General features: G+C 48.3%; 1 protein-coding gene across 2 annotated transcripts in view; it reads left to right on the forward strand.

The window, feature by feature from the left end:
- The window catches only part of NTRK3 (neurotrophic receptor tyrosine kinase 3), a 207081-nt gene that overhangs the window by 41942 nt on the left and 140096 nt on the right, over positions 1–25043 (forward strand). For both annotated transcript variants that reach the window (XM_083870824.1, XM_083870825.1), the window contains exons 4-8: positions 11827–11895; positions 19113–19270; positions 21531–21673; positions 22256–22397; positions 24526–24822. In XM_083870824.1, coding sequence (XP_083726950.1) covers positions 11827–11895; positions 19113–19270; positions 21531–21673; positions 22256–22397; positions 24526–24822 — 809 coding nt within the window. The remainder of the gene's footprint in view (positions 1–11826; positions 11896–19112; positions 19271–21530; positions 21674–22255; positions 22398–24525; positions 24823–25043) is intronic.

Genomic DNA, 25043 nt, shown 5'->3' on the forward strand with positions numbered 1-25043 from the left:
ACTCTGGTAACTGGTGTCTCAGGATTTTACTGTGGGTTTGTCTCTCTTTCCTTCCTTTGAAATGTTGAGATGATCTTTCCAGTTACATTGTGAGAGTTGTTTCCCTTTCTAAAATTTGATCAATTGTGTTTTGACTGACATGTGAAATGGGCAGCTGTGGTTTTTGAAAAGGTCCTGTTTTTTCCCATCCACTCTTTAAAAAAGTCTGCAGACAATGCTGGGAATTTTAAAAATGAAGCTGTTCCTATAGTTGTGCAGGGTTTGTTGTATGTTGGTTTCTGTATTTTTTTTTAATTTCGTTGAGTTTTTTTGTGTTTTTGTTGTTTGTTTTTTATTTTTTTACAAGATTGGAGTAAAATGTGAACTTCAGACAAGTTGGTGGGTTTGGGGGAGTCAGCCTCTGACCTAGTCTTTGCTGTGTAACAATGGCCCAATGGATGTCTCGTGGTGAGCTCCCCCTCAAAGAGAGGCACAACATTCCTCTTGGATTTGATCCTGAAAATGAGACACAGTTGTACCTTGGTTAAACCTCACCCCATCTCTGAGACCACCACTAGCACAGAATGAGCTGCAGATTTGGGCATGGCAAGGATGGATCTTGTTTCCAGGCTTCTGAGATCACTGCAGTGTGGAGGGGCTCCAGAAAGAGCCTCTGATTTCTCTGTCCCTCTTGCTTCCTCCCCAAACCCTGTGCTCCAAGTAATTTCTCACCTGCCTGTGCCAGTGTGAGAAGGACTGCAGAGGGAAGAGGAACCCTCCCTGGGAGGGAATATCTTCCATGAGGACATGGAAACCTGCTTGAAAGCTGCTGGGGGAATGAACAGTCATGGCAGGATGAGTGGAAGTTAAGTGACAGAAGTTATCTGTCCTGGGATTTTTCTTTCCATGATCCTGGTTTACTAACAGCATGATTACAGGGCTGGTTTTCCCTTTTTGATATACTGGCAATAAGCACCAGGGCAGAAAAACAGAAACATTAAAATCATATGGTATTTGAGCAATAAGATACGTCAGGGCATGAATGATGGGACATTAATTCATGATGGTGTGTGACAAGGTAGGAATTTAAATGTCATAAGTTAGGCAGTTGTGAGTTTTATTGGAATAATAAATTTTTATTAGAATACTGGTCAAAGGGTGGAGTTTCACACCAACCCCTCCCCTTATTTGTATTTGGGACGGGATGAGCTGTGAATTACATCAAATGCAAGAGCATGTGGGGTGTTTAAAGGGCTACCAGAAACCAGAGGTGTGTCCCCCGGGGGGAGCTGTGGGTGACCGTGTCTTTAGCCGTGCCACTGCCCGAGAGAGACCATATTTCATGCCTACTGTCCTCCAGCATTCCTGAAGCCATGCTTGGGCATTCCCAGACTGCTCCCCAGGAGCTGTGCCGGTGCCCGGGGTGTCCCGCGGGCCGTGCCCGTGCCCTGCTCCCCGCGGGGCCGCACTTCAGCACCACGGACAGGGCCGGGGCTGCTCCGGTCCCTCCTGCTCCGGTCCCCACCCCTGCGGCCGCCTGGCCTCTGACCCGGCTCCCCGCCTGCACCGAAACCTCCCGGCTGCCCTGCCCGCCCAGCCCAGCCTGCAGTTTGTCCCCTGTCTCTTCTGCCCTTCTCTCGGAACAAGCTCCTTCACCTTCCAGCCCCAGCCTGGCTCTCGGGGTGCTCTCCTGGCTGCAGCTGCAACCTGGCTCAAGACAAGGGGCAGGAGCTTGTCCGTGGGGTGCTCAGGCTGGTTTCACTGCCAGCAGTGCCTTTTTTTATTCCATCTCTCCTGCTGTGCAGCCAGCCTGCCCAGCTGCCTGTTTGTCAGCTGCAATACCTGCAATATCCCTGGAAGTGTTCAAGGCCAGGCTGGATGGGTCTCTGAGCAACCTGACCTGGTGAAAGGTGTCCCACCCATGGAAGGGGGTCTGGAACTGAATGATCTCCAAGGTCGCTTCCAACCCAAACCTCTCTGAGATTCTGTGAATATGAACTTTCTGAGCTGCAGTGATTCCTGGCACTGACTGTGCTCTGCAGCGTGAATGGGTTTGTTTTGCAGCACCACTACCCGGCTGCTGTCTGGGGGTTTCTCACATGAGTAGTTCTCTAGGACATCTGCCATCCAACCTTGCTGAAACCACAATCCATGGGCTTTGGCTAAATGTTTGCTGTATCCAGTTGTGCGTGTTGATAATTGTGGGTAATTTGCTGCCTCAGAATAATGAAGGAATGCCTGCTGCACTCTGAAGCACTCAGTGCTTTGTGGTGATTAGTCTTTTCATTTGAAAATACTCCTCACGGTGACCAGAAAAAGATACTTCTTTTTAAGTGCATAACGTATTGAGAAGAATGGGTAAAATGTAACTTTTGTGTGCGGACATTCCTGTATATTTTGACAGAGTTAACTGTCAAAGGCAGAGGGTGTTTCTGCTTTTGGAGTGATTATAAGTGTGGAGTGGAGCAAGCAGGCTTCACTGGGCTCTGGCTGGATTAAGTCACCACCCAGCTCCCTGTCCCCCTCAGCCAAGCATAACTTGGGCTGTCAGGAGGCACATCATGCCACGGCTCAGGTGTGGCTGCAGACAGGTCACTTCTCAGAGAATGATTCCTCCCTGTGTGCTCAGGTGCTGCAAACAGGTTTTTGGGCAGAGGTTGCTCCTGTGCCCACTCTCAGGTGTGTCCCAGGCACCTGCTGTCTCCTTGCTCTTCACAGACATTGGGGAGGCAGCAGCCTGGGGGGAGGCAGGTCCTGCTTGGTGCTGTCTGTCTCCCAGGCTGAGTGTTTTTCTTGTCATTTGATGAGGCATAGCTGGAGCATGTCAGCCTCACCTCCTGCTGCGGCCAGGAGGCTCCACACAGCAGGAGAGGTGGCAGCTGCCATCTCTGCTAGCTGATGGCCTGGGCCCTTCTGTTCCCCATGTGTGCACCTCGCTGTGCTGGCCCACTGCCCCTGCTCTGGTCCCTCGTGGTGCCCAGCTGCTGCTCCCAGTGCTGGGGTGCAGGTAGCTCTGTTCCCTGCCGAGGTGGTGCCAGTGCTGCAGGCTAATGGCAGGCTTTCTTTTCATTAGCTGCTGTAAACACAGGGTTCTGGCAGCAGCCTGCTTTTCTGAGCCCAGGAAGACCATTTTTCCTTTTATCTATAATTTAGTGAAGTGTCAAGCCACAGAAGTTTTAATGATAATAAGCAGCAGAGGAAATTTATTTATTTGCTGCAAAGGTGGGTTTCATTCCAGGACTGGTTTTTTTACACTTCCCTCACAAGGAATGTTGGCTGCTCATGTAACCTCGCTCCCAGGGCGTTCAGGCTACCTTCCCTGAGAAGCTCAGCACTACAGTTCCTGCTTGGCTAAATGGCTTTCCAACCCCTCTCCCACGCATGACACTGGGGCCAAGCAAACTGGGGAAGGAGGAGCAAGGAAAATATAGTGAGATGGGAGCATTCATGTGCTTGGTGAGGTGTAATGGGATTCAGAGTTTCCCATCTTCCTCCTGTTGCTGTGCATCTCTTACATCTGCTTCCCAGACCAGCCTCTCTGATGGATTTGACTGCTGAGAAAAAGCAGGGAAGGGCTTTTTTGGGATGACATGTAGTGCTTGCCTTCTGTCAGCCTATGAATGTGCCAGTGCTGACTGGAGATAAAACATGGATTGATGTCTTGTGGAGGGACCAGGGCTTCTTCCTGAGGTTCAGGAAGGCAGAGTGTGGAACTCTGAGCTGGCCAAAGAGGAGCAGGGGATGGGATGAGTCTGTGGCAGGGACAGGGACCAGGGTGGAGAGAGAAGGTTACAAAAAGGGATTGGAGCAAGGAGTTTTAGAGAAGAAATGGAGAGCAGAAGGGGGATGGGGTGTAGAAGAGGTGACAGGGAAATGGATCTGGAGAGGAGAGGGAGGATTGACTGGGGTAGGGGAGAAGCACGTGTGTGTGGGAGATCTGCAGGCAGAAGCAAGTGTAAGGGAGAAATGGGATTGCTAGGAAATACGTGGGAACTGTGCCTCTGAATTAACCAGAACCTTCCTCGCCCCCTTTGATGTGGCTTTGGAGGGAATATTAGAATCTTCCTAATTATTTTTCTTGGACGAGTTTTGCTATCCTGATGATATTAATTATTCTTAAAGGTCAACAGCACTCACTTGAATCCCCTTCTGTTCTATCATGTAATCAGTTAATTAATTGGAAACCATTTAGCAGAGTCTGCCGAGAGCTTAGCCTGCCGTATGCCCTGTTGTTTTGCTATTGCTGGATATATATATATATATATATATATATATATATATATATATATATAATTTTGTATTTACACCCCTTCCTTTCTTCAGAGGCCCTGCAGAGCTTTTGGTACCATCCCAGTGCATCCCTGCCTCTGGCACCTCTCCCTGAGTTAGGAAAATTGGGGCTCAGGCCCAGCTGTTAGTTTTCTCTTTGCCAACCCCTTCGAGGTTATTCAAGGCTCATTGATTTCTGGGCACCCAAGTAGGTGGGCATATTTGAAATTTTTGTTTAATATAAATTTGATGTAAGAGCCCTCTAACAGCTGAGATCACTGTCCTTGTTCAGGAGGAAGAGGGAGAACCAGAACCTGTCCTATCACATCTGTACTTGATGAGCTGTCTTTGAAGGTCTTGTGTGGACCTTGTCCAGCTCTCCCCATGTCTGCCTGGGCATTTGGAGTGACCTCCCAGCTGGGTGGTACCTCTGATGAGCACGTCTCCCTATTGCTTCAAGGATGCTCACAGAATCATAAAGGTTGGAAAAAACCACTAATATCATCAAAGTCCAATTATCATGTACTCAGAGGCACTGGGGAATGCCCTGTGGGCATCGCTCTCCTTCCCATCCCATCTCCTCCAGCTGTGTCTTGCCACAGCTCTGAGCTCTTCCCTCACACACAAAGATGGGGTTGGCTCTGGGTTCACTGGAAACCTGTGAGCAGGAGGCATTCCCCAGTTATTATCTGTTCCCAGCTGGAAGAACAATGCAGTTTGAAGCAAACAGGGTTGGATAAACCCAGCCCCTTGCTGGAGCTGGCAGCTGGTGACCCTTGTCCTCAGCCAGCACACATCTCCTGTATTACTTCTGCATGCCAAAGCAGGAGGAAAGTCCAGTGTGCTGTAATATTTTGGTCTAATGGATCTAGAATTGCTGCAGTTTGGGACAGAAGAGAGGAGGTGGGGGCAGTGTAGCCCTGAGGACCTCTTGGCTGCAGGAGGGCAGCTGTTGGGGAAGGCTCTTGCCTGTTGCAGTTCGTTTTTCTTTTCCTTGAGTAGAAGCTGGCCTGTTCTGTGGCTGCTGTTGGACTCTGCCCTGCAGGGAAGCTGGCAGGCAAAGGGAAAGCAACTGCAGAGCTGACCCAGCTTTTAACCTTTCCTCAAGTCCTCTGAGAGTCCAGATGTCTTTGGAGAAGAGCAATGCAAACTGCACATAACAAGGTCGAAATGAGTCCAGTGCAGAGGGCCAGATCCCTGCATCTGATCTGCCTGGAAGCACAGGGGACAGTGTGACCCACATCTGGTGACGTCTTCCCATCTGTACCATGTGCTGAACCCAAACTGTGAGCAGCAATAAACTCTGAGGGTTAATTTGTCTCTGAACAAAGCTTTGTGCAGCTGGGAGATGCCTCAGAAGAGATGACTTGGAGGATGTGGAAGCGTCATGGGGTAGGAGATGGCCTTTCAGATAAAGACTGGGCTGGGCTGAAGGCAGCAGCAGGACATGGCTGCTGCACTGCAGAGACACTGGGAGGAGAGATGTGGGGCAGATGTGCTGCTGGCACTGGCTGTGTGAGCCCTGTGACAGAGGCGTGGTGCCTTAATGCCTTCCCACTTGCTCTGCAGCTTTTGCTTTTTAATGCTGTTGTTTAAAGAACAATGCAGGAGACCAGCCCCTTCCACCTCCCTCAACCCTGTTTCAGTGTGAATTTCAAAATCAGGGTCCTGCAGCTGAGAAATATGGAGGGATTGGTGGAAATTCCTCCAGTACCACACCTCCAGGACCAGTGGTGTGCATGTGCAATGGCAGGGTCTCTTCTTGTGTGTCACCCACGATGGTCCCTCTCTTGTCTCTGGTGCAGGAAGCTCTGAGTTTGGAAATTATTGCAGATTCTGACTCTAGCCCTAGAATAAGAAACAGTTTGTGGGGAATGAGATAATTATGTCATGGCACATGCTGTGTGACACATGTTTGACAAGGTACAGGACAGAACCTACAGACAGGAGAAAGGATATAGTTTTGGTGCCCAAGAGGACAAAGGAAGATTGAACCTTGGAGACTTTTTGGTTCTGTTGTGTTTGGGGTCAGAAAAGCCCTGAGGTGTTGCTTGAGGAACAGAACTGAGCTGTAGGTAATGCCAGACCATGGCTGAGGACCTCTGTTAATTGTCTCACTCCTCCACAGCACCAATATGTGTGTCCTGAGCCTGAACAGGGAGCAAATCCAGGAGAACTCCTGGCAGCTATGAAATCTCAGGCTGACCAGTTTCATGGCACATCCTGTTCTGCTCACTCTGCTTTCTGGGCATGTGGGGCTTGCATGCACTTGGCAGTGCCCAGTCCTTTTCCAGGCTGTCTCAAACATGTCCTGCTGGGACTTGGGGCTGAACTGATGGAGATTCCAATCGAGTCTAATATTTGCAGAGCTTGATCTGTGGGGAGGCCTGTCCTGCTACAGCTTCTGGGACTTGTTGGGGTAATTTTAGCACATTCATTAAGGGAGGACAGTACATTTTTTCCCTTAATGAGCAAAGCTGCTTACTAAACAGGAAGAGGAGGGAGGGGGACGGGGAAGGCAGGGAGGGTGATGGGGAGTGTAACAGTGCTTTTAGAGGTCATTGGAGTTATCTGGCAGGGATAAGCAAGCCCCCAAGTGACTTTTCAACATTTCTCTGGTTCAAACCCAAAGCTTTAGCAGCTTACTTCCTGCAGATATGATGCTTGAACGGAGCTGCCCCTACAGCAGCATGGGAGGCTGTGACATTCTCCCCTCCTGTGGCCACCCAGGACATTCTCCTCTCCTGTAGCACCCAGCTAAGGCTGCAGTGAGCTGTGAGATGATGGGAAGCACCTGTTGTGCCCAAATATTGAGGGAGTCACATGCAGTGCCACCAGCATGTCCAGCACTGGGGACCACAGCTGAGGATGTGCAGCTCTCCTCGCATTTCTGCCAGGCACTTGCTCGTGCTCCCTCAGCCCCAGCTGCTCTGGGAAGTTAATCCCTCCCAGTCAGGATTATCATAGTGGCACCATGTTATTAAAACGTGTGAAAAACTTCTCCCATGCAGAAATAAATGTGTCAGCTTGGAAACAAGGGCAAGTGGAGGATGGAGCTGCGTGGAGGAGGGACAGGTGCACAGGGTCCCTCCCCAGCAGCAGCGTTTCTGCCATTGCGTTGAGCTGAACTGCATAAAATAACTTACAGTTTAATTACAGGGGCTCCTGCTTGTTGGTGTCATTAATGAGGCAACTGGCTTAATTTAGCTGAATAAAAATGGCTTTAATAGTGGAAACACTTTTGGCTGCTGCGTAATTAAGGGAAAAGAAAAAATGCTTGTTCTGGTCCATGCAGATCTGGGCTCCTCTTTGTTCCACCCTCACTCATCCCTTTTTTTAACCCCAGGAGCTCATTCAGGACTCCATGGGGCACTCCATGACCCCATCTGTCACTCATGCTGTGACAAAATGGCAAAGGTCACCTCCCCTCCCTGTCGATCACCAGCAGGGTCTTGGCAGTGCCTGCAGGGGCTGTGGGGGAGTGTGTGAGACATGGTGTGTCCCCTCCTGAAATGTAGAAGGAGGATGGAGGGAGGGAGCAAGAAGTGGGGTTTAACTGTCACTCAGTGGCAGCAGCCTGCCCTTGAGGTGTGCAGTGAGGTGCTGGTGGAGAGGGCTGCTGGGGACAGGAGTAGGAGCCTTGGGAGCACAGCTGCTGCAGCAGGAGAGTTGGGGAATGGTGTTGAGCCTGAGCCATTGGTGGGTTGGGTGGGTCTGCCCTGGACCTGGTCCAGGTGAGCTCTATCCAACCCCCTCTCCCTACTCAGCTCCTTTTGGAGGCAAAGAGCACCCTGGCAGCTACTTCTAGAGACTGTCTCCATGGAAAAGAGCATCTTGTGAGTGATGGAGAAAATGTCCCATGGCAAAGAAGCAGTTTGAACATGTTCCAGGAGTGCTGGTGGCAGATCTGTCCTGGGAGAAACAGGCTCCTGTTCTTTGCTGAGAAATATGCAGGGAAGGCATTTTACTTCACTCTGTCTGCGTTTCCTTGACGTGTGATGTTCTGTATTTTCTTACAGGTGGAGCTGATGCATAGGCTGTTATAAAGGTTGTCTGGCACACTGCTACAGGGCTGCTTCCACTTTCCTATAATTCTGCCAAATTTTAATTGCTCAGGCTGAAGTTTTCTGTGTTGGGTGTCTGCTCCTGGCTGATTCTATTTTTTATTATTTCTTTCTAGTTTCACATAAGAGCTTTCTCAAATGTTTGAGGTGGTAGAAGGGAGGTTGGGAAAAAGCTCTTTTGCTCAAGCTAGAAAATGCTGGTGATGTTACAGAGCATTTGCACCCTCTTTTTGTGGAGGAAAAGAAATCTTGTCAAAGGGCAGATTTTGCTTGGAAGAATTGTTTTTTTCTCAGGGACATCTTAGGTCAGTAGAATGGCTCTTGGTCCATTTGGAGGGGAGAAGTTTTGCAAAGGATGTTCAGGAATGAGTGAGGAAGAGGAGTAGCAGCTCTTCTTGGGACACTGCAGTTGGTGCAGGAGGGTGTAAAAGTTGGGAAGATCATAGGAAATTTGGGCATGGATAAGGAAATTGAGGGTGATAAATATTTGGGAGTGGTTGGAGAGCAATGAATAGTGTGATTCAGCCAGGCAGGAGGGAAAAGGAAAGGGGAAGGAGAGAACTGGCACTGCCCAGCCACAGCACAGGAGGATGAGGGTTCTTGTCACTCCAGTAACAGGGATTTGAAGGTGGAAATGCTGCAGGAAGGCAGAATGGGCCTTTGAGAGGCCTTCATCTGGAGCTGTGAGAGGACTAATTCTGGATGTGAGTGCCTTGATTTTCCCCAGTCCTTCCCATTTATGCTGTACAGAACACTGGGAAACCTGGTTTGTGACTGAGGGGAACCTTGCAAGCACCAAACAGGAGTTACAAAGTGCTGGAGCTCAGATCCTCACCTGTGGAGCCATAATTTAATCTCCTGGTGTGCATGTACTGTGATTCCATCTCTAATTACAGAATCACATACTGTCTTCCCTAGGAAACCTGTCCCATCCAGCATGTGGGATGGGTCTGTTCTGGAGAGAAATCACTGCTGTGCAGTGAAGTTTCTCTGGAGGAGCTCTGTCTTCTGCAGCACAAGTCCCTTTTGTATGTGGAGAATCCCAGTGCTGGCATCTCTGACCTTTGGAGTTTTTGTGCCCAAATTGGTGTGTTTTTAATGTGTGTTTGTGTGGAGCTCCTTTCGGTCTCTGTACTGAGGTCTGTCTCTGAGCCTGAGGAAGGACCCTTGTGACGTTTTGAAGTACCCAAGGTGTCTGTTTCCAGTGACAGACATGTTTCTCCCTGTGTGTGTCCAGGCTGATCTGAGACGGAGCCGTGGGTGTGTGTGCCCCTGACCAGCCCTACAGAAGTTGATGGTCAGGTCAGATCAAACACTGGCTTTGCCCTTTGGGAACAGAGTCTGCTGCCAGATGTGTGCAAGGAAAACCCATGTCCTCTGTCCCAAGTGCTTGCTGTGGGTTATTGTCTGGGGGAGGGAGGAGGTGGTAGGAGTTGGTTTCCAGGCATTGTGGGGGATGAGAAGCGGAGCACATCTGCCTGGCAAAGCCCCTTGCATTAGTGAGGATGTATCCTTTCTCCATCTCTCTGTGTCCTAAATTGTAATAACACGATCATGCTATTTTTGATTCCCTTATTTGCGTGGAAAGCCTGTTGTTTTTTCTCTTCTCTTTCAGAATCCAATTTTCTCTTGACATTTCTGCCTAATGTAGCAAAACATGACCTTTGAGAAAGGACATTCCAGCGAGATTCACTCCCTCCTCTGCATTTCTGCCTCTCTCCCACATCTTGCTGTCTCTCATGCATCCCCTTTACGCTTCCTCCTTCTCCCTGGGCTGGGGGAGGGAGTTTACTGTCTCACTTTTCAGTAACAGTGAGTTGCTCCTTCCCCTCCTACTTTTCATCTGTCTTTGCAAAATTTCCAGGTGCTCAGTGCTCTGGGGTGGATAAAGGAGGGAATCTTGTAATATTTTTCTTCCCCCCTGCTTAGCTTTACCTGCCATTTTTGCCACCTTTGTCGGAGGCTGGAAGGAGTTTGTCTACAGATATGGGAATGGTGGGATCATAGTCATGTGAAATGAGGTACCTGTGGTTTGCCATGGTTCCCACAGCAGGATAGTCTGATGTGAAGCAGAGCCAGAATTTAAAAAAGGCAGCACTGTGCTATCATTGTGTTTGGGCTTGTTCTTCTGCCAGGCTCGTGGAGAGCCTTTGGGACAATGCTTTGCTGTGTGAGCAGCTTCCCCACTCCTAATTGCAGAGTTCTGTGCAGGTGGGACAGGACCAGAATTGCTTTCCCCTTGCTGAATCTCAGTGGAAGGGAAGAAATGAATCTGTCATCCCAAATCCTCGTGCATCAGATCTGTGCCAGCAGGAGCCATTCAGGGGTTTGCTCTCTTGGTTTTAGCACTTAATTGCAAACCAAACAGGGTTTGGGGGCTGAGCCCTGCACAGCTGGACTGCCTTGGGTCATACCTCCTCTTTGGCCAGCCCAGAGCTGAATGAACCTCAGGTGGTTGATGCCTCTGGCTCTTCATTGCTCTTCCCTGTGGGCCAGGCTGAGGCAGAGGGGCTGCCCTGCCTGCCTGTGGCTCACAGCAGGGATGGATTTGGTGAGGCAGCACCTCCTGTGTGTTCTGGAGGCCAGCAAAGAGATTGGCCATTTGGGATTCTCCCAGAGCTTGTGATCACCTGTTCCTCTGCTCACTCACCCCATGGGCTGGTCACTGATTTGGTGGCTCTCAGGCTGGCCAGGTGTCCTTGGGAAGGCTGGCCAGAACAGAATGTGTTTCATTACTATCTTTTTATGCCATTAAAAACCGTGGGCTTTTCTCCTTCTGCTCACCCTGCTCCAGACACATTTCTTCCTCTTGTTTTTATTAATTCAGTTCCTTTTACATTCTTTCATCCTCTCTGGCTTTCAGCTAAAGAGAAGATGTCTGCTGGGTTGCAAAGCTCTCCCAGGTAGATGAGATTTATGTTTTTGCAAGTTTGGGCAGATGGAGAGAGGGATGGGGAGCTGTTGGCTGCTGTAGCAGTGGTACCCCTGGGTGCAAGCAGCACACAGCCATTCCGGGACACCTGGAACGCTCATCTACTGCAGATCATATGATAACACCTTGGGTAATCATCGTGCTGTCATTTGAACCTGGCTGTTACTATTTTTAACGTGAGGTTTGTACTTAATTTCTGTTCAAGTTCTGAAATTAGACTTGTTCTTTTTGCTTATGGTTGGTTGAGCTCCAGATTCATGGGCAAGAATCAGACATTGGATTTTTTTTTTCCTTAACATTGCAGCAGGATATAAATCATTTTTCCCTTTCAAAAAAAGAAAAAAAAAAAAAAAAAAAAAAAAAAAAAAAAAAAAAAAAAAAAAAAAAAAAGAGAGAGAGATGAGAAACTTTCATTTGGGCTTGTCCTCATTAAAATCTCTCATTATGAAATCTGAACCTGAGTTCTAAACTGCTTGACAGCCTCCCCATCGAGGAGGACGATGAGCTCTGTGGAGGTGGTAGGGCCATGTGCAGGAAGAATTATTTACAGTGACTACTTTTTTTTTTCCCCTTAATTTTCAGAGACCTCTCCGGGAACCGGCTCACCACTCTGTCATGGCAACTCTTCCAGACACTTCGACTCTTTGAACTGTAAGTCCCACCCTGGGGGCATCTCCTGGGAAAAGACAGGAGGCTGAGAGGAGGAACGATTTCCAAATAGAGCTATTTTGAAGCCAGTGAATAATTACCTAAAACTCCAGTGGGCAGCAACATCCTTGGGAGGCTTTCCTTGGTATGGGAGCACCAGAGCAGAACTGCTTCTTTTTTAACTTCACAGCAGCTGGCTAATTAACATCAGGATGATGAACAAGTCATGCTTGGAGTAGTAAATGGTTGACTAACTCTGGGAGCACACTAGAAATACTTACTAGGCCAGATTTTGAGTGAATCTCTTCTAACTATTGCTCTCATCTGTCACGGAGTAGGGCTAACTGCTTTTCTTTAGTTGATGCACATGCTTTACAAGACACCCCTGCTTTTTAGGCCCCTGATTCCCTTTCTCTCTAGCAATGGAGACACCTCCCAGCTCTGATGTGGGAGATGAGGAGATAGTTGTGTCTCCTAGGGCACTGGTGGCCTTCAGCCTGCTGAATTATTGATAGAGCATTCAGCGTCGTGCTTGAAGAATAAGTGGACACGAAATCAATGGAACGTTGCCCTGATGACCTGTTTTGTTGAATTTTAGAAATAGTTGTTTGGTGGGTATAAAAAAAAATATATATGTAGGATTTGTCCCAGAGGATCCTGGGAAGCTCCATTCATCCTCACCGATGATCAATAGAGCTGTAAGCTAGAAGTGACTTATGAAAGAATAAAGACAGTCTTTCAAGTGGGAGTAAGTGTGTTATCACCGGTGTTACTGCAGCGTATTTTATTTCTGTCAAATTGTTAAATGAAAAATACTAATAGTGATATTAGAAAATGGAGAAACGCCCTCCTGATGGGGAAATTTGGCTTGCAGAGTTAAAATGCTGAATTCAGAATTTCTCCTTGCTGATTACAGCTCTAAATATTTTTCAAGCCTGGCTCGGGTTTCAAGTTTAATAGCATGAGTCATTTGTATTCTTAGACCTTTACTTATTGTCATTGCACTGTCTGGCAAAACTCAGATTGATGGTTGTTACCCAAGAGAGACCCAAGAGTGGAGGAGCAAATGGGGCTGCAGTCCTGAGCTGGAGGCACTTGCAGGGCCTGGGGTAATGGTGAGCCTGCAGATTAATGGGAATACTTCCAAAGGGGCTCATTTTTATGTGCTTTTGCTTCATTTGGTCATATTTTGTTTCTTCAGGCACGTCCCAGGTCTGCCAGCTCCATCCAGGCTCAAAAGACCAATATCAAGCACAAGGGGAATTGAGAAACTGCTTTTTGGGCAGCAAAGGGTACTTCACCTGATAAACACATCTGTGTTGTCCTGATATGAAGATCCTGGCAGGGAGCTGGTGTGCTTGAGGTGGCTTTGGATGGTGTCAGCAGAGTCACTTGGGGCCAGCACTCTGCAGCGTGGCAAGCAGGAAGGAGCTGAATTACTTGGCTCCAGTTGGAGCCGTGCTCAGAGCAGTTTTCTTGGAGATAACAAACCCCTGTGAACAAAAGAAGTAGTGCACAAAGAAATGTGGGAGATCACAGGGCTGGCTGGTAGGAAGCCATGGCAGGGTGGGAAAGCAGCACTGATATGGTGTGTGTTGTCCATGGTGTCCCACAGGGAGGCTTGGCATCGTGTGGGGCTGGAGCCTCAGCTGAACCTCTCCTGCTCCAGGCTGTGAATGGGGTCTTGGCAAACCAACCTCTGGCACCAGCTCCAGGGAGCAATTTAGACCTACAAATGTGCCTGCCCACAGGGGCTGCCTTGCTCTTGGCTGGGCTGGAGTAAGAGCCTGGTCAAATTCATTCTTCCTAAAGAATTGCTTTAGGTGCTTCCTGACAAATGTTTCCTTCTGTGTTCCTTGTAACTAAGGACCCTTCATCCACATAAGCACAGCTAGGACAGAGATTACCAGAATAATGTGATGATGCTGTTCCCCAAACATGACAGGGGAGGGATATTTTGTCTGATATCCACTGGGATGTCAGTTTTTAAGGGGCAGGGGGATGTGCCTGCAGTGTCCTTCCTGGAGCCATGCTGAACCTTGGAACTGTTGGAAAGCAGGCAGAACAGAAATGTAGCCTGAGCTATGGGCTCTGAATAATCATTCACTTAAAGATGTTGGGAATTAAGGTAAAGACATGTTACCTACTGTGAGGTGGTTGTAATCCTGACTGCTAGAAGGATGAGACCTGTTGGTGGGAAGAGCAGATCTCCAAGATGAGAAGAAATTACTAATGGATCCACAAAAGTGGGAAATACTGTATTTTTTTTTTTTTTTTAGAAATGCAGAGGATGGGTGAGTAAGAGAGAGTTTTTTGGCACACTAAGCTCCAAGGAGGCTTCCAGAACCTGGGAAGGAGATGGAATACATGGCCCACATAAAGTGAGTGTGAAACACTGGTGAAAGCTAGAAAGGGAGTTGCAGATTGACATCAGCCAAGGACTTGAAACTGAGCCAAAACTCTCTGGAAAGGAAGAAGGTGGTGAGCAGCAGAGGCCAATGAAGAGACAGCTAGCCTGAGGAAGACAGGCTGAGCAGCAGCATTTGTGCGCAGCAGTGGAGAGGCAAGAAGACTCCAGGGACACAGAAGCTGGCAAGAGCCCCCTCTTCTCCAGAGGGCTACATCTGTGTGGAGGGCTGGTGGAACAAGGGGGTTCATCTCACCAGAGATGCCTTACACTGAGTTCCAGTGTCCCTGTACTATCAGGACATCATTGATCCAGAGGAAGGAAAGTCATCCAAGCCAAAACCATGACTTAGAACAAGGCAGCTCGGAGCAGTGGAGCATGTGGTGAGGGAGGCAGTGGGAGGATTGTCTCCAGGAGAGCCTTGGGAGGAGAGGAACTACAACTGAGTGTGACATGGAGATTGCCAGGGTACACGAGACCTGACAAAGCCACTCACAGTGAACAATGAGGAGTAAAGATCAGAGGAGTGCTGGGTGGGTGGATGGCAACTTGGGGCTTGAAATTGCTGCTTGACTGCATCCAAGGCATCTCAGCCTCATGGACGTGGTATTGCTTTAAAGAAGGATTTCTTATTGAACAGAGCTGAGATTTTCCCCTGCTGACTCACTGAAGAAAGGATGGCAAAAATGAGGCACACTTCCAGAGACTATTATCTCTTGCTCGTTCTGGCCAGAAACAAGGCTTGGAATGGTTTCCAGTAACTCCAGCCCTAATTCCCATGGCATGGGCTGACCTTGACCAGCAGGGCTCAGGCTAATGAGCACACAACTCTCCGAAGTCTGAGGCTGAGTGTGCGCAGGGAAGCATCTGACACATGCAACAGCTCATAAACATTGGACTTAGAGCCTTTCTTATCCAGAAGTCACAGCTGGTTTCCTCTGTCATGTCCTTGGCTTCCTTTGTCATGTCCTCAGAGAGCTTAGAGCTGACATTTCAAGAAATTCCTTCCCGGAAAGACCTAAGACTCTGGATCCAATTACATCTTTGGTTGTATAAAACCTTGTAGTCCTGAACATCTTGCTGCTCTGCCCGACCCATCAGCATTTCTAATACCAGCAGTCCCTGCCAAGTTGCCCTGCAGTACATTTCTGCAATGCTACAGCAAGAGGCTTTAGTGGGGATGGGGCACAGCAGCATCTCTGGTAATGTTATGAGTCCAACTTAACACGGTCTGTGCCTCCAGCTTTGAAACTTATCACTGCCAGCAGTCCCAGTAATAGAGCTGTGGCCAGACAGTGGGTACTTGCCTGCCCTCTGCATTAGCTGAGCCAGCTGCCAGACAGCACACACCACTTCCTGTCCCAGTCCTTCCCTTTCCATCCCAGCCTCTTCTGGCAGGGGTTCAGAAATAACAGTTTTGGTTGGACCTCCAAGAGAAACCCTGGTTCTGGGAAATTAATAGGAACAAAAAAATTTAGATTTTGTTCTCTCTCTGCTGAGCGCTTCTTGCTTCTTAGGCTTAGGGAAGTGGCCTCAGTCCCAAGGTAGGAAGAGCATTTTAATTGTAAGAGTATAAAACCTTGGCAGGAATTTTATGTGAATTGAAACAGACAGGAGAAGTGTGGCAAGGATCTCTGCTGCCCTCTGAGAGGTTTTAGCTGCAGACAGCTTTGCTTTAGCTGGTGAGTAGGGAGGCATGGGACAGGGTATGTGTCTCATTTAGCTGCCTAGTCTGGAAAAAACTGCTTGTGTGTGAAGTCCCTGTCTGTTCCAGAACACACTGGAGTGTTGATGACATCTGTTTCCCACACTGGTCCACCCTGGTGATTGCTGCCCAGGCAGTTTTGGGGGATACTGGGTACAGTTCTCTGCAGGGAGCAAAGCTGGGCTCAACCAGGCACCAGCAGCATCACTTTTGTTGAAGAGGGGACTTGATGCCTGCATGGCTTTAGGGTTTCAGTTTTGATGGGTCATTGTCCCATCAAACGACAGCATTTGGCATGATTGCCACAATTTTCCTCTTTCCCAAACACAATGTGGCTGTTTAGAGCAGGGGCTGTGCCCTGAGTACACCCTACTAACACTCTCTGCTCATGGTGCTGGTGGATGGCTCTCTCTCAGGTGCAGGTTCAGCCCCTTTTTGGATGAACTCCTTGAGTCACAGAGCAGCTCTGCTTGTGCAGAGAGCCCATCTCCCATGCAGCTGTGCTATTTGCTGTTTCTCACAGGCATTTTCAGTTTTAAGGAGGGCTGAAGAAGGTGTGGGGGTGTGCACAGCTCTTGAGTGCCTGCAGCCAAGCGATGCTTTGGCAACAATTGCAGCCTGCATGCAAAAAATGCCCTTTGGGTTTGTTTGTTCCTTCCAGGAGTCAGTTGTGCTGGATGTGTCCCACAAAAAGCCTCTTGCCTTAAATGTCACTGGGGTGCTGCTGCACCCATGGTCTGCAGCACAAGGCAGTGTCCTCTGGTCCAACATGTGTTTTGTCCAAAGGGCACCTTGTGGTGCCCAAGGTGCTTCTCCTTCTTCAGGAAGAGAAGGTGCATTTATGTCCACAAGCAGAGGGCTGTAGGTAGTGGAGGTGTGTTACAGAAATGTGAGGGGAAGAGCTGGAAGCAGCTGCATCTCCTAATGGTCCCTGCAAGGGAAGGGGGTTTGAGGAGAGAATTGGAAGTCCAGTTTTTTTGGCGGGTTTAGGACAGCATGAGTGTGGAATTCCTTATGCACCTCTCTAGAGAGCTGGCTGGCATGGCAAGGCAGGCACCAAGACAGGAGGAAAAGGATATTTTCCGCATGTTGGGAATGCTTTAGCAATGCATATTAGGGACAATGGGTGCACACATGTGCCCCTCCTACCCACAGAGCTGTGCCAGCTGCCCGTGGCACTCAGCACATCCAGCCTGTGATGGGAGTTAATTTGTGCAAAAGCCCCTCTGGGGGTCTCTATTAGAGCCAGTTACATCGCTGGTGTTGGGGCAGGTTGTGGGCAAGTTCTGCCCTGAAGCCCGTGGCTCCTGTATTATTCATGGCCCTTCATGAATTAGCAATGGGCCTGGAAAGCTGCTGTCTGTTACTTACAGAGCTGTCCTTAAGTGCAGGGACAGCAGCTCATCCAGCAGCCTCGTTTTGTGAGGATATTTGCAGCAGAGCAGAATTTCTCCCCCACTGGATCTGAGCTCCCCCAGCTCCCTGCCAGGTGCCTGGGTACACCCCCAGTTACCTGATCTGCTGTGGCCCTCACCCACATGCCCATCCCATATCCTGGTGGTATCAGTGATTCTGGGAGGATCCTGAGAAGGAGATTCATGGCTGTGTGGAAGAGGATGTAAAGCCTGTGCAAAGCCCTGGCAGTACCTGTCAGAGCATGCAGGGGATGTCTCATCACTCAAATCCCACCAAATCACTGCACTAATCTGCTCTGGTCTGTTAAATTTAGTGCTTTGGCCTTTGAGTTGCTTGTCTGAGCCTTGTACCTGTGTCACAGAGGTTTATGTGCTTTTGGTGGGAAAGAAATGAACTAATGAAAAGCCACAGAGTGAAGCTTAACTCGGTGTTTGCTCTAAAAAAAAAAAGGTCAGATGACATCTTGATGTATTTGAAAATGCAAAGTGGCATCATTAGGGTTCAGGTTTAGCAATCCTGGGTGCTACCAGAATGCCCCTTCAGTTCCTTCTTTTGCAGCACTGTATTGACAAAACAGCAGCTGCAGATGTTTGGAAGGTTGTTTCCAAATCCTGTTAGTTGGTGAAATTAATTTTGTAAAAGCAAGCATGAATTTTGCAGTAACACATGGAACAGAGCAGGAAAAATGCTTTCCCCTGTATGATGGAGGATCTAGATATCACGTGAAACAATGGTTTGACCTTTGGAGATGCCCTTCTGCTTTGGAGTGACTGAGCTCAATTTTGGCACTCCTGGCTCTGCTGATCCCAACTTTCTTTGCTTTACAGTTGTGTGTGGAGATATTTTGTTCTTCCTGGTTGTATCTCCTAGTTCGGCTCAAATTATTGTTCAACCACCTTTGGTAACTCAGTTCTGGCTGAGCACTGGGCTCTTCTCCCTGCTGGGACTTGCCCTTCTTGCATGTCCACAGAGACCTGCAGAGCTTTTAAAATGTAAATGAAATGGTTAATAGGTTGGAAAATCAATTATAATAAACATTCCTGGTATATAAACTGTGTGTAAGTGTGGTTTAAATGAAGTACATTAAAGGCAGTGCTTTTCTCCATTTCTCCTGGCCAGGTCAGCAGGGTCTCAGCACAGTGCTGATTGATTTGATTAAAATGCATGTTCCCCTGCACATTAGCTCATGTTCTGGGTCACCAGGAGCCTTTGTCTGTACAAGGAACCTGGGAGAAGAGCTGCCAGCTTCTCTGAGTGCTTGTGGGGGCTTGAATTGTGCTTTGCCCATCACAGTCTAGGACCACAACTGAAGTGGGATTTGAAGGTGCAAATCAATATTTTAAGGCAGTAGAGAGATGTCTGCTCCTTTGCTAAGGGTGACTCTTTTGGTGACTCACTGTCTGACAGTGGGAACAAGCCACAGTAGTGCAGATTTTGTGGTGAGAGATAGTGAATGCATCAGTGTGCTGCCCTGGGAGATGTAAAACCTTGTGTGAACACATGGATATGTGATTGTTGAAAAGACAGGAATAATAAGTGCCAGAAGACCCTGGGCAGATAAGGCAGGGAAGATTCTACTTTGGCTCTTACACACACATGGTGGCTGTCCTCCTTGGGGACTCCAGAGCTAGGTGACAGCCCTTCTCATCCTTCTCCATCCCACCATCCTCTCTCACCTCTCTCTGCCTGCAGGAGACTAGAGAGGAACCTTTTTAACTGCAGCTGTGACATCCGCTGGATCCAGCTCTGGCAGGAGAAGAGCGAGGCCAACCTGCAGTACCAGGATCTCTACTGCATGACCATGGATGCAGCCATCATCACTTTGAAGGAGATGAACATCACCCAGTGTGGTAAGGATCCCTGGGCTGGACACGAGGGAGGCCAGGAGGGATCCCTGTCCAATCCAGCACCTCAGGTTCAGCTATTTTGGGAACCTGATGTAGCAGGATCCCACCATGTGGTTGAGAACAAGAAGGTTGGAGCTGCTTGGGATAGTTTGTAGATTAAAAATAGAATATCTGGGTAAATGTGAGGCTGCTATTAATGTGTATGAAAGATATTGGGTGATTTGGGGCATTTTCTTTACTGCAATGCTGCTGCTTGACAAAGTGTCTGTAGTGAGTCCGTGTGATGTCTTGAAAAGAGCTGTTTCATGTAGATCTTCCTGTGCCTAACGAATCCTAGAAGCAGCATATTGTTAAAAGACACTGCCATTGAATCTTTTGTAATTACTCTTAGGAAATACATGTCTCTATTCATTTTCTTTTGTTTTATTTTTCAATTGAAATCCCATATCTGTAGGGAAGAGCCAGAAGTGACTTTATATCTCTTTCTATTTCTTGCTGATGTTTTAAAAGAGTCCAGCAGCCCTGGGAGCAACACAAGGCATGTTCAATAGTTATCCCTTTTTCCTTCACCTTGTTCACACATCAGCTGCCTGTCTGGTGTCAGGTTTTGCTCTGCTATTGCTATTACTGGAAAGCATCCCTTGCAGAGTAAGGAAAAAGAGATGTACCTTCCACAGAGCAATTAAACTGTCTGTACACAAGCAGCTGTCAAACTCACAGGCTGAAAAAAGGAGGAAAACCAGATTTTTTTTTTTTTTTTTGTAATCATCCTCTGTACTGGAGATTTGGGCTTGTTACTTGTAGCAGTAGTAGACAAACAGCATTCACATTTGGATTTGCATGACTAGTTTTTTGTTATTTTGTTGGTTAGTTATTTTTTTTTTCCAAGCTCACCCTGTCCCTTTAAGCTCTGGAAATTGGCCAAAGTGTGCCTTCATATGGATGAACTAAATTTGAGAGTGCTGCAATTTCCGCCCCACATGGGATGAATAAAATGCAAGGATTAAACAGCAACAAAGAAATCCTTAGGGATCAGGGACAGGAGGAGAGATGGCTCCATCAGTGGTGGCATTAGATTGCAGAGGACAGCAGGGTGCTGATTTGAGAACAAAAATGTGCTGGTGTGCTGGGTAAACACCTCCACTGACCATGCTGGTCCTGGAAGGGCAGGGAGCCACAATGGTCTGCTTTTCTCCAGAGGAGTCTTTCTGTTCAAGCATTAAGACTCCAGGGAGGTTGTAAGGACACCACATTTATCCCTGTCCTTTGGTGCTGAGGGCAGGCATGGCTTGGTGTGGCCATGTTTGATACCAGCTCAGCCTGAAGAAGACCATACATGTCCTTCCCATCTCCCTCTCCACTATTCCTGCCATTCTTTGCCAAGTCTTGACAGCTGCTTTCTTCCTTCTGGCATACCCCAATTGGTACAATGCTCCTTCCCTCCTGGTGTCACTCTTTGATGGCCATGAAAAGCTGTGTGTCCCCATCCATGGCTTTGCCTTGGTATGATGGATGCTGCTCCCCTATGATGGGATGGGACCACTGACCAGTTTCTCCAGCCCTGCTTACTCAATTTTTCTCTGAAAACCTCCCCTGTTCAAGAAGACTATTTGGCTTTCTTGCAACCACCACTGTCTTGTTTCACAGTGCAAGGATATTTGGTGCCTGTGGCACTGAGTAGGGAACTGGTGTAAATCAGAGCCACCATAAATCAGTGAATCCCTCTGCTACCACTGGGGAAGAACAAGGGCACCTTCTATTAGGAGAGCTGCAGTTAATGTGAGGACACATCCTTGGTCATCTATTCTTGATTGTTATAATTTAGAGGGACACTTTCTTCACCTGGAATTCTGAGCACTCTGTGCCTTGTCCCTGGAGATGGGGATGCCTTGGATCCTCTCCCAGTACACAGTTTTCTCAGCCCAGGTGACTGCCCTCGTGAGCAGCTTCTGTGGGAGTAGAGACATGGGTATGGGGGTTGTGTGGGAGGAAGACTGGCCAGAACTGGACAGCAACTTTTTGATTCAAAGCTGATGAGAGGGTCTGCTCAGCTGGCACGTCTCCAGTGTCTACATTTTCCTGTCTCCAACACCCCTCCTTTTCTTGGTAGAGCAAGGCCATGCTGTTGCCTCATGCTACTCATCTCAGGGTGCTGGAGGCTGATTTGGAAAACAGCTTGGCAGGATCTGGGTCCACACAGTTCCTGTGGCTGGCTGTAGGAAATACTGCCCCACACCTGAGTGGGTTTTTTTGGCTCCTCTAGACCTCCCAGAGATCAGTGTGAGCCACGTGAACCTGACGGTGCGGGAAGGGGAGAACGCCGTCATCACCTGCAATGGCTCAGGGTCGCCGCTGCCGGACGTGGACTGGACAGTGGCTGAACTCCACTCCATCAACACCCACCAGGTAGGGGTTGCAGCACCTCAGTGCTGCCTCTGCCCCATGTGGTAAGAGCAAAGCAGCTGCCACGGTTTCCCAGGTCCACGCATGCAGGGCAGAGGGTTGGGTAGATGGTATGAGAAAAGAGAAATTGTCGTATCCAAAGGAAAGCTGAAGTCATGCTCTATCCACATGAGAAGATGAGGACTCCCAGAAGGGAGAAAAGCCTTTCTTCTGTATGGCTGGAAAGTGAAGATGAAAGAGCTTCAGACCTCAGGGCTCCCTTTGTTGAATTAACTCATGTGTCCTCTGATGGAACTCCAGTGAAACTATCTATTTGCTATAGCTAAGTAAGATTTTCTAGAGATTGGCCATGCTTACCAGTGCTAAAATGTCATGGCTCTCCCCATCTCAGTATTTCTCCTTGCAAGATGTGGTGTGTTGGATCAGGTGAGGAAATACCTCCCTTCACCCACATCCCAGCTGTCTTTGGATTTTAGAGACCTCCTAACATGGAAACTGTGATCCTCCTTTTCTGGGGGTGGTAGAGGGGAGGAAAGGAGCCACCAGATATCGACTTCTGTCTGTATTTCTCTTTGGGATTTTTAGACCAACCTCAACTGGACCAATGTTCATGCCATCAATTTGACCTTGGTGAACGTCACCAGCGAGGACAATGGATTCCTGCTTACCTGCATTGCTGAGAACGTGGTGGGGATGAGCAATGCCAGTGTACTGCTCACTGTCTACTGTAAGTACCAGTGGAGAGACCTTGTCTATACAGAGCCCAGAGGGGCTGCCCTGGGAGCTGTTTGAATGCATGGCCACTTGCTACCTGTGTCATACTGGTTTTGTGGGAGAAGATTAGGAGGAGATGAGCACAGTGAGATGCAGGTGGATCCTCACAGAGCTCTCTCTCTCTCTCAAATGTCAGTAATTTTGTTTTCCTGATGCTTCCATTAATCCAGGAATGAGCACAAGAGCAGAGATGGAATGGCAGTGCCACAATGATGGTGGTGGGCATTTCCTGCCTGTGTCTTGGAAAATTCAATAGACTAAAGAAAAGCTGTAAAGGGACTAAAAATCTCTGAACAAATGGAAAGTTTCTTGTCCTGATGCTCTGTGAGAGGTTCAATGGCATCCTTACTAAAGACAGTTTGAAACTTGCCACTAATTTCAGGGATGTTAGTGCTTCCTCTCAGGTCAGAGCCTACAAAGTTAAACTGCAAATTTCATATAAATGTGCCTGTGTCAAATTTGAACAGTTCACTTTTATCTGCAAGTAGCTCAACTTTCTTTGTGCTTTCTAATATAACAAACCTCTGACCTTAAAAGGAAGTTTACACAGCTTTGTGGTCTCAAGCAGCTGAGATTTGCTATATTTTGCTGTGTCTGTAATATTTGCCCTTACTCTGAAGTTTGAAAATCTGTCCCCACCCCCAACCTGGCCATGTAGAGCAGAGACCCTTGTGGGAATCTGGCTACTCTTGGTAAACCCATGCATGCTGTGTGATGCTTTACTGCTTTCATCTTCCTTCCAATAAGTGCTATTGATGGATTGAAGGATGGAGGTAATTAAAGTTCAGCCCAGCTCAGAGGTGACTGGTCAGCAGACAGGTGTTTTTTGTACAGTGTTTTAGCATCTGTTCCTCCACACCTTAAACAGCACTATGCCCATGCCTATTTTCACCCGTGAAATCCTCTAAGCTGCTGACAGATTCTGCTACCCTTGCTCTTGTTTCACAGAGCCATCACTGGGGCTGTGATTTCACACTGAAAAGATCTGGGTTTGTGTGTGTAGGTGGCTGCCTGTTTTGAATCCCCTTGCCAGGAAGACATGAACCAGCCACATGCAGATCTGGGCTTGTGAACAAGAGGGTGGCTGGGACACGACTCTGTGGCTCAGGGTTGATAGGCACTGGTGGGAGAATTTTGCTGAACTCCAACCAGCTCTGCACCTTCTTCTCCTCTGTCACCTTCACTGACTGAAAAATTCACTGTCTTTTTTCACAAACATGGGTCCAAGTTGGTATGTTGGTTTTCCTCCTCGTGGATGCCCAATGGATTGTCTTAGCAGCTGGATGGAAAAGGAGAGTCTTAGGGAAGACATACATCTTTGTGTCATGTATCTTTGCACAAAACTTGTTCTTCTAGTTCAGACCTTGCCAGCCTTGGGGTTTGGGACCTTACATGTAGGCGTTGTAAATGGGTTTTAGAAGCTATAACAGAGCAACATTTGAATTCTTGGTGTGTCCCAAGGGGAAGACAGTGCATTGCAATAAATTGCAGGTGGAGTTCCTGCTTTTCTTATCCCTCTCCCACTCTACTCCCTTTAATTAAAACACCCCTGGAGGCTGTTCGGCGAGTGAGAACTCTTTTGGGATATTCAGGCAGTCAAAGCCCCCAAGGACAGACAGTCTCTGAGGGATGTTTGCTTCCACAGCTATGCAATCCAGAATTGCCCAGTGTGACTGGAGAGCTCTCATAGGCACCTTGCACATGTGTAATAGAACAGTGCTACGTCACCATGTCCTCCTTAATGGGGACAGGCAGTCTCCCTGGGATCCCTTGGGAGAAGGAGAGCAGCAGTAATTGTGTGGACAGGACAGTCCAAGCTTAATTGTGTCTGGGCTGGTGAAATTTCCATCCCTGTCTTTAATTCCCTGCTTGAAGGCCAAGAGGCCTGGCCATGTCTCAGCCTCTCCTTTGAGGGAGGGTGGAATGGTTCTGGTGACAGCGCTGCTTCTTTACAGACACCTAGGGAAGAGTAGGAGGAACAAGTGACTTTGGAGGTTTTCAATGCTCTTATTTTCCATGGTGCACAGAGTGGTGACGTTGGGTGGAGGTTGCTGTGAGCCTGCCATGTTTCTCTCTGTTAGATCCCCCTCGCATCCTCACCCTGGAGGAGCCGGTGCTACACATGGACCACTGCATTGCATTTGCAGTGCATGGGAACCCAGCTCCCACCCTCCACTGGCTGCACAATGGCCAGGTGCTCCGGGAGACAGAGATCATCCGCATGGAGTTCTACCAACAAGGGGAAGTGTCTGAGGGTTGCCTGCTCTTCAACAAACCCACTCACTACAACAATGGCAACTACACGATTGTGGCTACCAACCAGCTGGGCTCAGCCAACCAAACTATCAAAGGACACTTCCTTGAAAAGCCTTTTCCAGGTAGGATGTTCAGTTTATCTCATCAGGGCTCCTTGCAATCCGAAGGTCTCACTGTGGCCCTGCCAGTAACCCTTGCACCTCAAAAAGGCCTTGACAACCCAAGCTGGCTTTGTCTGAACATCAGGTTGGAAGAGGTGGCAGCCTCTTCTTTTGAGCAGCATAACTTTCCTACACAAGTGTACTTCGGTGTCACATGAACTCTTTAATGTTGGGAGAGACTC

Source organism: Zosterops lateralis (assembly GCF_965231275.1).
Source record: "Zosterops lateralis genome assembly, chromosome: 13".
In the NCBI taxonomy this organism is placed as follows: Eukaryota; Metazoa; Chordata; class Aves; order Passeriformes; family Zosteropidae; genus Zosterops; species Zosterops lateralis.